Source organism: Aplidium turbinatum, chromosome 14, assembly GCF_918807975.1.
Source record: "Aplidium turbinatum chromosome 14, kaAplTurb1.1, whole genome shotgun sequence".
Classification (NCBI taxonomy): domain Eukaryota; kingdom Metazoa; phylum Chordata; class Ascidiacea; order Aplousobranchia; family Polyclinidae; genus Aplidium; species Aplidium turbinatum.
The window spans coordinates 11,698,804-11,711,056 of NC_137485.1; the positions used below are offsets into that span (position 1 = coordinate 11,698,804).

Here is a 12,253-nt window from a genome sequence, read left to right on the forward strand (position 1 = left end):
CAAAAATCTTGCATTAAATGTCTCCATAAGATTGACACATACATAGGCAATGGGTAGCCTATATTTGGCTGTTGTAGAAAGCTTTTGCTCTTGCAAGGTAGGAAAATGTGCGGTGTTATTGTTTTCAAGTTGTACTTTCCACAGGTAATTTAGCTTCAAATGATTTCACTTTTGCAAAAGAAAAAAAAAAAAAATTTACGAAATTTTGACGCGGGCCACATAGAACAGTTACGCGGGCCGCATTCGGCCCGCGGGCCGCAGGTTCCCCACCCCTGGTCTAAAGCATGTACAAATTAAGAATTACCAAAATGAAAAAGTGAAGTTATTATTACTATCAGGTTTCGATCATTCAATTGAAATTGCAGTTTCATAGGGCTACAATTTTCATACTTTTTTATTTGTCCTAATCTGGCTATAGCCATTTGCAGTGTAACAGCAGTATCTCACAAACTGTACGTTTAATTTATGGTTGAGGCAATGCCTACAAATTGCTGTTTATTTGACATTGTCAGTGACAAAGACCGGGTGCTTTCTTTTCACACTTTCCCACAAAACAAGGTGCTGAGAAAAAAATGGTCAAAGTTTTCTTCAAGTGTTCGAAAGTGGGATGGGCCATACAAATCTAGTCGTATATGTTCTCTTCACTTCACTGAAGATGATTTTGTTAATACCACTCAAGTAAAAATGCCTACAGGCATGTGTTGGAGTGGATACTCCAAGGTGATGCTCTCGGAAGCAACAATCGGATTGTGATGCCGTCATGCATTGTTTGGCGAATCCGAAACAATTTTCCAGATCCAGATGGCCGTTACACCGGATTTCAATCGCCAACTGAAGACACATTATGAGAGAGAGAGAGAGAGAACTTTTATTTATTTTTGAATAGTGATGATGAATTAAATATGAATGATGATTCGTACGATTTCGTCATTTTTCACTTCAAGTATATTTTAGGTTTTCTAGGAACGTATCATTAGGCCTACAGTTTTATTAAACTGCAAAAAACAATAAATCTTCGAAAAAAGCAACCGCTTGTACCAACTCCGACCAAACTGTGATCCACCAATTACATCTAGGAAACCTTTGTTTCATCCGTTGCTAACGACGCCCACTTAGGATAACGTAATACCACCAGAGCAGTGAAATATGGAGTTTCGCCTGTGGTGGCGCTGCGGAGCAGTCGTTTGATTAAACTACGCCCTAACCAGTCGGTAGGCACTTTTACGTATTACACTGCCCGAAGAGGCAACCGCAACCATGCGTATCGTATATGACATTACTGGTGTTTTAGTCACAACTTTTCTCATAAACTCCATTGTTTGCAGTCACTACGACGATTCTTCTTGCACTCAGTTCAGTTGAAGAAGAAAAAATAGTATTAGCAGAGGGTGGGAATCGAATCCATGCAATCGAAATTATTACTCCTCTGCCCTAACCATTAGGCAACGTTGGTTGTGGCGATGCATGCAGTTAAATTTCTTTGTATCAAAATCTTTCGATAAAGACGACCAGTTAATCATGTGTTGAGTCATGTCACGCATGATAGCGCTACCAACGTCAGCGATGTCGTATGTCACGCATGGTTGCGGTTACCTTTTCGGGCAGTGCAATACGTAAAAGTGTCTACCTAACCAGTCGAGCTACGAGGTTAAGATTAAAAAGTTCGCTCGCTAAGTATAATTCTGCGCTAGGAAATGCTTTAAAAAGTTACTATACTTGGATCCAACTTGTCAGGGGCACTTTAACAAAACACCCACCTAAATTAAGTCACTAGATTCTCACAATTTCTGAAGCAGTCACTTTCATTATTTGCGCGTTTTACATTGACTCTGTTTTTTATGCGTCACGGACAACGCAACTTCTGATTGGTGCAATGATTCATATGTCTTATAAAAATGTTTCAATAATCTTCAAATAATGTTCAGTCTGACCTTTTCTTCCGATAAATAACCAAACTTTTTCGAGAAAGATTCCAAATTATATTTTGTGTTCTCTATTTTTTCCCTTGTATCTTCAGCTTTAGTGTGTTTGGGTGGTCAAAATTATCAACTAAATAAGCAAGGCGTTTAATCCATGGGCATGCATACAAAAAAACCAGCATCACTGCTTTTATATAAGTCAGTAAATCTCAGGCAATGTTTAACCCTTAAATCTCTAAGTCCAAAGTAACCGTAAACCTATAACTGCATCACGACTCGCTAAGCGTTCGTTTCCTCCGCTGGTTGTCCATGCGATTCATCATCATCTTGCTCTTCTGAAATAAAAAGTAGAGTTCTGGCCGACCGCAGACATTCTTGTAAAAACAGATATTAAAACACTGTGTGCATGTCTTAATTGGAGAGGGAAATGTCAAAATATTAGGTCCAAAACACATGACTTACGGCAGTAAAACTCACATTCGCTGTTGTTTCAGCCCATCAACCTTTTGATATCTTTTTGTACAACTGCTGGAAAACTCTTAATTTTCATGCAGGCACATTTCTTGCAAAATCTAAAAATTAAGACATACAATGCTGAGTAACACACAATAAATAGTAAAATACTCCTTCAACAATGTTGATTATATTTTAATGAAGTGATCTATTTCATATAATTCTTGTATCGGTATGTCAGAAAGTTTATTTTGCTGTGCGAAAACAGCAGTGTAGACGAATGTACAGCATACAACAGACATGCAAAACAAACACACAAACAGTTGCACACAACACAGCTATAGCGCACCAAAAGGCCTCGGAAAACACATGATTTAACATTATTGATTAAGGCACAGCAGAAATAAAAATGCATACGAAAGAAATCTACTGCTTTTTGGACACGATATCCTAAATAAAGATGCCAAAAAATCTCAGTTTATGGCATTTGTTGTTTCTGAACAGCCTCTGAGGAGTGAAACTTTGTGTTGTCTTAGAGAAGTAGACTTTCCTAACAATAAACATTTAATGCAAATATGATCACCACACATGCACAACATGCATGAAATAAGAATTATTGTCAAGTGATACAGTCTTCCACACATTTCAAGTTACGGTATTTTTATTTACCTTTTAGTATAAAAAATACTGCAACTTGGGTCCACACACACCATTTCTTCACATATGCAGCAGTTGGCACCGACTATTAAAAAACCATTACTTTTGAAAGGATTCTTCATCATGTAGGCCTCCTCCAGCAATCTATTCAAGAGAACATAAACAATCTTGAACATGACTAGTAGTCATTGACTACTGACAAGTTTAAATTGTATTACAAATATTGATATATGCTGGATACTGGTATATCCGATAAGCAGTACAATATCGTTTGTGTATATTAAAAATACTCCCAAGAATAAACAATTCAAACTGAAACATCTCTGCATTACGGTATTTAGATTTATTTTGGAACTAAGAAAGTTTCTTAAAAGTTAAAATGAATAAAAACTTGGAAGTTTGTTTTTATTCTTCTAGCTGCAGGTGAAGTTCAATAGTAAAATAAAATCAATTGTAACCGTGTATAGGCTAATGCAATACAATTGTCTGTTGTGCAGTGCACACATAAAGAAACAGCTATGGCAAGCAAGAGGTTTAACTTTCCAGTGTGATTTTAAACAATGCACTTCAAGGCAGTTGTAGTTGTATCCATAAGCGCATAACTATTTTTTTGGCCGTGGGGGCGAAAGCGTGTTTCATCAGCAGCAATGTAAATTCAGCAAAATGTCACGCAGATGGATGACGTATTTATGTCGTCACAGTAGGATTGCTTTTATTGCCACACTCGGAGTCATCGCTTACTTTCGACCTACCGTTAATTATTATAAACAAAACTCGACCAAAACACAGTGACATGCTATGCGTCTGCGTTGGCTAGCGGTTGATGGACTGCGACTCTTTAAGCTAAGCAGAACATAAAGTTGAGCAACGAACTAGCTTTATTAGCATGAAACAAGAGACGAATGGTCTGCGCGTCATGGATGATGAAACTAAAGACTGGCTGCTCTCTAGCAGCCTTCCAGTGTAGTCCGGGAACATCGTGAATCTGGGGTGGTAAAAGGATAGACCCTCGGCCCCAGAAGCTCAGACGACGACGACGAAAAGGTTTACTAAAAGGTATTGTCTGTAAATCGAATGACAATGTTTTAAAAATGGAATGCAAATACTAACTTGATCATACGCTTGAAAATATTCATGTTTACATCAATTCAACAGCGAACAGCACGTCACCTTGAATAAATTTAAAAGTTGCTGACGTCCGTAAATACGTAGCCCTTGAAAAATAGTTATGGAGAGACGTTTGATTAAGTTTCGACTTGACATTGCTCCCTTTTCACTACAATATCGCAGCTTATGACTGACCTGCTTTCAAAATTCTATTCGCTGTAAAACGCCAGTTTTCGTGTAGCATATGAAACAAAAGATGCGAATATTCCCGCCTTTGATCGGGTTTCTATGGCAACGGTCGTGTGTGCGCCATGCAGTTTGCGCCAGTCCGTTGTTGCGTTGATTATGCCGCGTGTGCGCAATGCGGTTTGTACCAGCCTTGTTGCATTGGTTACGTTGGTTTTGGTTTGTGGTTACCTCGGGCCGAGACTTCAAGTTCATCTTCACAGTGAGCGATTCACTGCCGCGACAACTCACTGCAGAGGTTTCGACTTTTGAAAGCGACATCTAGTCTGTTTGCAAGCGCATAAAGCTAAACACACGCTCCGTCTACGTAGCAAATTATGTTGTCAAATTATGTCGCATTTCAACATCTGATGACATTGAATCGACACAAAATGATAGATTTTTGCTATGTCCAGGCAGCAAAATCAGTCATTTTTACATTGATTCAACGTCTGCAGATTTTGTTGTCTGGTGTGGGATTGTAGCATCGCAACTCGTTCCAGTGATTATTTATCGCGAAGCTGTTGCAGTTTGCGTTCAAAAATGTTTTCTCGATGCGATCGCTAGTTCATCTATTGTTTTATGTATCAATGCAGCATAAAAAGTTACCCCCACGGCTTAGGCGCCTATGGTTGTATCCACCAAATGGGTTGCATAAATTAGCCTAGTTGGTGCCGTTCTATTAAAGTAAGACATTTACTTACAGAAGGTTTTCTTTAAAGTCAGGCGAAGATTGTCCTTTGTTATTATATGATACCATCAAATCACAACTGGAGCAGCGAAAAAATTGTGACATATCCATTTTTGAGCACTTTTCATAATATGTTTAATTGATATCAGTTCAGAATGTTATACAGTATGATATAGATTTTTTTAATCCAAAACTTAAAATTCTTAATAAATCTTACTGAGAAATCACAACTGAAATTTTGATAATGCCATGTATAAGTTAGGGAATCAGGTTAACACAAATGTTGATAAGTATTAATTTTCAAATAAATTAACTGTAGTATGTCAGAATTTAATGAAGTCGTTGCTGTAACACAAAGTACCATTAGCTACATAACCCACCCTTGAGCTGTTACTTCACCTGCCCAGTGCCCAAGTTAGCTTGCCATGCCTTAGTTACAACCATAGCATAGTCTATGTGTGTATTTGCAACCATTTTTTTTTCAAGGACCTCTGTAAATCGTTAACTTAAACAGTTATATTATTATATATACTCTTTTTTTATTAGAATGATAATGTCATACTCTTAAGCGTGTAATAATTTGGTGGTATTGTTGTGTGTAGTAAAATTACAATGGCGCATTCTGTGATTGCTTTTTATTTTCAATGATATCCTGACTTTTAAGAGGCATAAAAATAATTATAGACAAGCAAAACAAAGTAACCTTAGCAGGTTTAACATAATGTATTACATACAGTGGCGCCGGCAGAGGGGGGCAGGTGGGGAAGCTGCCCCCCAATGTTTTGGGCATCAACTTTTTATTTTTTTATATTACAGTCAACCCCGCTTAATCGGCCCACGTTTAATAGGACCACCCGTTTATTCGGACCATTTTGCACTGGTCCCGAATCCAAGTCCATTTTTCTGTACAATTTTCCCCGCTTAAACGGACCACCACCCCGCTTAAACGGACCACCCTCCGCCCTAAAATAGGCCTTTATGGTTAACGTTTTTTACTTTTTGTACATTTTTCTGCGAGGTGACGCGTCAAGAGTTGTTGATGGGCAACGTGCTACGTTCTCACTAAGCCATTTTATTTATTTTTTTATTTATTTATTTGCATCAGGCACTAAAGAGACAGGCCCATATTCATAAACACAACACAAGTCACAAAACACACATGGTTACATATGATATACAAGCAAAACTTATGCGTACATAGTCACGTTATAGTGAGACGCATAGTCAGAAGAAGCATAACACTCTGAGGTAAAAACTGCAACTAACCACTTGTTAGATGAGACCTGACAGCGGTTGACAAAATTAAATATACGATTTCGGAATAGGGCATGAAACGTAGGAATATGATGGTACATCTGAATACTACTAATGCTAACACGCCTCGGTAATTTATGCAATGTTCGAAATGCATTATTGTAAGCCACACGCAATTTATTCATACTTGAGGATAAGTATCTGGCCCACAGTAGGTAAACAATACGTGCGAAATAGTACATTCATTACAGTGGAAGAGCAGTTAGAAAAGAGTGAACGTAGCATGTTCGCTGTACAATATATAGCTCTAACTTGGCGCTTAATGTCATCGTTATCAGACAAAAACTTGTTTACAACAATGCCTAGATACTTGACAATGTCAACAAATTTGATATAAGAGGTTCCCAATTTGACTTTGGGCTGCAGGTTTAGCTTTAGGTAAGTAGTATCCAGTGCTTCCACTTCTGACAATTGATAAATCCTCTTCAATTTCCTTTTTTGTCTTAAAAAATCCCTTTTTTCTCAGTCGGAATCTTTCAAAATTTTCTTCGTAGGCGAGGTTATTTTTGACGTTATTTAGGTTAAAAAAGATGCTAATACAACTTTAAAATTATAATCTCAGTTAAAGCTATTTCAATCTCGATTTTATTCAGTAGCACCGGTATGTCGAAGCAACGTTGTTTTATTAGAACAATAGACTGTACAAAAGCAGCCCATACTTTACAATAACATGGTTTACTTCCTTTGTTCACTGTCCAGCCAAAAAACTGCTTGCAGTTAGTCGGTTCTGCGACATTTACCACCTGGAGTCCTGGACATCATTTACCAATTACTACTCTCATCTTTCCTACCCGGACTCCTAACCTATCCCAAACAGCGAAAATGTACAGGTGGTAAATGTCCAGTTTCAACGAATTATCCATCATTAACAAATTTATTTTTGTGTTTAGTTTAGTTTTCCTTGATGCGCTAAGCCGCTAAGTTAACACTATTGGCTAGGCCAGGGGTCACCAAACTACGGCCCACAAACTGATTTCATCCGGCCCGCCACGTGTTGCGGAAATAACAGCTGCACTACAACTGTTAAGGAAAAATTTACCAAACTTTTTGTAAAAGAGTGACGTTGCTGTTGAGCTACATGCAACCTGCTAATGATTTTTTTTCTGTTTTTATCATTAGGCCACCACAAATGGAGACAGCCTAGGTCAAATTTGAAAAAAATGTAATGTTTTTCAAGAGCAAGATGGCCTGTAGTGTATCACAGCAGGGGATAACTTTTCTAGCAACTTTTCGATTTTCATCACAACTGTGCTATTTCACTTCTGACTTTGTTGTTTATTGTGCGCAATTCAAGTCAATGAAGATTCTAAATAGTTGTACATCTTTTCGCAATTTGCATCCGGCCCGCAGCTATTAATCTTGCAGCAATCCAAACCTCAGAGAAAAAAGTTTGGTGACCCCTGGACTAGGCTATCTCTTTTTTCTCCTTGTTAGTAACGCCTTCACAATCATCTGAGACTGACGAAAAACTCCAGGATACTAGGCCTATTCATGATAATACTGACTCAGTCTGACTGTGTACATGCTTTATACAGGGTGCAACCTAGTTCGTACCCTGAACAGTTCGTACCCTCAGTTCGTACCCTGAAAAGATCAAGAGAAAAAATTAAAAAAAGCCAAAGTCGCTGATCGCAGTTTAATAGCACAAAGCCGAAGTTGCTGATTGGAGTTTCCGCAAACAACTCGAGGGTTAGGGTCTGTGGTTAGGGTTAGCGAAAACTGCGGAAAAATATTTGCGGAAACTGCGATCAGGGAGGGTTAGTTTTAGTGAGCATAGATTACTCGATGGTTAGAGTTTGGGTAAGCGGAAACTGTGGTTAGCGGAAACCGCGGAGAAATGTTTATGGAAACTGCGATCAGTGAGGGTTAGGGTTAGAGCATAGATTACTCTATGGTTAGAGTTAGGGTAAAGGTTAGCGGAAACTGCGGAAAAATGTTTGCGAAAACTGCGATCAGCGAGGGTTAAGATTAAAGCATAGATTACTCTAAGGTTAGGGTAAGGGTTTGCGGAAACTGCGGTTAGCCTAAACTATGGAAAAATGTTTGCAAAAACTGTGATCAGCGAGGGTTAGAGCGTAGATTACTCTAAGGTTAGGGTAAGGGTTAGCGGAAACTGCGGTTAGCGGAAACTACGGAAAAATGTTTGCGAAAACTGCGATCAGCGAGGGTAAGGGTTAAAGCATGGATTAGTCTATGGTTAGAGTTAATAAAAAGTGCAGAAAAATGTTTGCGGAAACTGCGATCAGCAAGGGTTAGCGTTAGGGTGAGGGTTAGCGGAAACTGCGATCAGCAACTTCAGTTTTGTGCTATCTTTCTCTTGATCTTTTCAGGGGAAAAATTTTAAAATTGTTGCGGAAACTGCGATCAGCGACTTCCGCTTTTTTTAATTTCTTCTCTCGATCTTTTCAGGGTACGAACTAGGTTGCATCCCTGTATACATACTACATAGCCTCTATTATTATGACACCATCAGCATCAGTTAGCATAGGCAAAAACTAGCTTTTCTAAACTGGAAGGATATCACTAGCCTAAGCTTATCATACCTAACTGTACGTCGAACCTCAGTGAACTTTGTCATTGCTACTCAACTTCAACTGTAAATCAACGGATTACCTAATTTTAACTCAAAGAATAACTCAAAGAGCTAACTCTCTCACTGCAGACTGCAATCACGTCCAATTTCCAAAATGGCGAGAAAAGAAATCAAGCGACAGAAATGCGAAGATGAGAAAGAGAGTAAGAGGGATTCCGGATGTCCACTGACGACGGAAACCAGCTGATCATCGTTATTCCAGTCGTTGTTAGAAATTTTAAAGGAGAATATTAATAAAATTTTCTTTAAAATTGTTAAAAATCCTTAAAAAATCCTTCCTATCTTCATTTCCTTTTTTTATCCTTCGAAGCATTGAAAAATCCCGATTTCGACATAAAGTCCTTCAAAGTGGAAGCTAGTGGAAGCACTGGTAGTATCAAACATCATGGGTCGCCACTTTAACAAGTCGAAACTCTGCCACTAAAATTGACTAGAATGAAACCGCCAACCAATCATAAGCTATGGTTTAAGTGACGTAAAAATGGCGAAAAGAAGATCATAGAAAGCAAATTAAGTGATGGATTTTTTGTCAGCTGGTTGGCTTAGGGCAGGGGTCGGCAACCTACGGCCCGCGGGCCGGATCCGGCCCGCCAAGCAAAATTATCCGGCCCGCAGCATTTTTGCAAATTGTAGTTGGCGGGCCAAAACGAACATCCCATTATTTTATGCTGCCATTTGGTTTTACATAACAGAATTAAGATTACTAAATGTTATGTAAAACTTTCGCAATTTTTACTTTTCCATATTTATCCGTAACGCTCACTTGTAATCACGTAGCCTGTGTACTTATGCCGCAACAATGCTTAGTTAGGGCATTGTCGCCATTTTGAATTTCCTTGATATTCTTTCTCTGCGAACTGCATTTTAGAGAGAGCGACGTTGCAGGCCTGATAGATAGTTTGATAGATTTGAAGTTTTAAGAATTAGTTTGTTTGAAGGTTGATAATTTAGAAATATGTGTAGCTTAGGAAGCAGGAATTGGCCTTTTTAGTGACAGCCGGTCCAGACTTTTAAATTACTTTATTTTTTAGAGTTATAATTTACTCCCAGTTCCATTTTTCCGTTTTTTTCAACAAGTTATTCTTGTCTTTGAAGAATTTGCTGCTTGTTAGAATCCACCAAGCATAGGAAATTATCACAAAGCGCCTTTGTACCCGCGACCTATCGATCACGGGTCGCTTTGTTATAGTAAACTAGGTTTGGGGCAAAATTTAGCTTAAGCTTGCAGAAGGTAGCATCAAGGTACTTGGCAGTTTCACCTTGAAGTCCGGTTATATTAGCCTATTTACTGCATGCTAGTTGCAGGCTACATGAGTTGCGTTAGTAATAGTCAATTAACCGTATATTTAACGGCAAGTTGAGAACACAACTTACTGATGACCACTTGCAAGATGTTATGATTCTTGCCTCATCCAACCTATCACCTGACCTTCAGAAACTTTCTAGCAGAAAACAACATCAAATATCACATTAATGTTGTGCTGTCAATAAATAAAGTACTTGGTGTTTTTCGTTACCAATTGTTACTATTTTTCTTTATATTAATCTATATAAGCCTATAGTAGCTAAATATGGAGATACTCTGATAAGAACGCCAATTTTAACAATATTATGAAAAGTAAAGAAAACGGAAGTGCAAATGGAAAACTTGTACGGCCCGTTGACATCTGCGCAGTTTTGTTTTGGCCCGCAACTGAAGAAAGGTTGCCGACCCCTGGCTTAGGGGATAGGGTTAGGGCTAGAAAGTAGTCATTTCATTGACGCGTGTTCGATTCTCACCACTGCTATTGCTCTTTTTCTTCTGTAATTACCAAATAAAGTTCAAAACAAGCATTAACTCTCTGAATGAATGTTAAAAGGGCCACAATTGGACGGTAGCCTCTAATAACACGTTCTGATTGGTTGGCGGTTGCATTGTAGTCAATTTCAGTGGCAGAACTTCGACTTGTTAAAGTGGCTACCAACATCATGCCAACAGTTTCATAGTTTAAAGCAGTGGTTCCCAACCTCTTCGTTGTCACGGACCTCTTTAGACAAATTATTAATTCTGCGGACCCCTACCTAAATTTTGCCTGAAACTCAATCAACATACTATTGACTATTGTAATAACTATGCTACTCAACTACTGTACTGTGTCATATTGCATTGCCGTTGTGACTCTTGCGGCAAATATCAGGTTAAACAGTAAGTTGATCAAATAAGAAAATGAATGAATTGTTTAAGAAATGTCAGCAGTATTTAAATATTAAGGTGACCTAAAGTGCCATGCCGAAACTTTTTCAACGTAAGCAAATTTAATGAGAGGGCTGTTGTTGCCTTTCCTGAACTAAACGACTGAACTGTGGTTGGGTTTTTGACAATGCAACACGCATGTCATCTTCAACGTCCAGGCGATTTCGATGTTTAGTTTTTATTGTAACAAAAGCTGAGAATCCTGCCTCGCAAAGGTAGCCTAAGTGGTTATGAATGGTAACAAAACAATAATCGCTTGCTTTGCCAAGAATGGGTAGGTTTGCAGTTGTGAGCACCAAAATTCTTCCACAGTTTTTGAATGAAATTCAATGCGTAATAACTTCTTTAATCTGAAATCAATTAGGTCATCTTTACTGAGATCGTCATCGCTAGTGTTGTTCAAGTCAAGAAGAAAAGGATTTGGAATCCATGTTTCAACTTCGTTCGGCAGGTGTTCTAAATTAAAATAACGTCGAAATGAGATTTGCAGGGATTCAAGTGTGCGCAAAATTTTTCCTCTGATAGAGATCAAAAGAGTAGCCTACATTCTCTTTGAGTTTCATCCATCAAGATATGATCGTCTAACATTGGAAAGTTAGCGTAATTACCTGCTTCCAATCTGCGTTTTCAAACCGGCAACTTGGCTAAAAACGCTTTCAGTTTTTCAGCTGCATCAATTATTGTCACACCTGGTCCTTGAATGCCACGATTAACATTGTTATTATGACCAAAAATATCGGCTAAGTAGGCCATGCCGTATACAAAACTTTTCCTCTCAAACAATTTTGAGAGGGGACTTCCTTTTGCTTTCAAAAGAGCTGATACCTCATTTTTTAGCTGGTGCAGTCGCTTTAAAACTTCTCCTCTAGATAACCAACGTAGCCTACCTCAAAATGATACAAAAGTACTTCGTAATCTGACCCTACTTCTTGACAGAGCGCTTTGAAAGTACGGTGTACTTGACACATTTGCATTTAAACAGAGAAATGAAAGTAAAAACATCGCTTTTCGTTTTTTTTTTCTTCCAAAATTCATCAAGGTAATCACGGACCCCCAAATGC

The 12,253-nt window shown here is 38.4% G+C and overlaps 2 protein-coding genes across 2 annotated transcripts in view; one reads left to right on the top strand and one right to left on the bottom strand.

Moving 5' to 3' along the window:
• The window catches only part of LOC145783507 (E3 ubiquitin-protein ligase RNF14-like), a 311,490-nt gene that overhangs the window by 17,097 nt on the left and 282,140 nt on the right, over positions 1–12,253 (top strand). The gene's annotated exons all lie outside the window — the stretch shown is intronic.
• Positions 1,977–5,274, bottom strand: LOC145783686 (cysteine-rich DPF motif domain-containing protein 1-like). Its single transcript, XM_082595577.1, has 4 exons — positions 5,066–5,274; positions 3,042–3,173; positions 2,397–2,491; positions 1,977–2,254 (listed from the first exon to the last, which is right to left on the bottom strand). The coding sequence occupies exons 1-3, from the start codon at positions 5,161–5,163 to the stop codon at positions 2,410–2,412; spliced, it is 312 nt and encodes a 103-aa protein (XP_082451703.1). The 5' UTR covers positions 5,164–5,274; the 3' UTR covers positions 1,977–2,254; positions 2,397–2,409.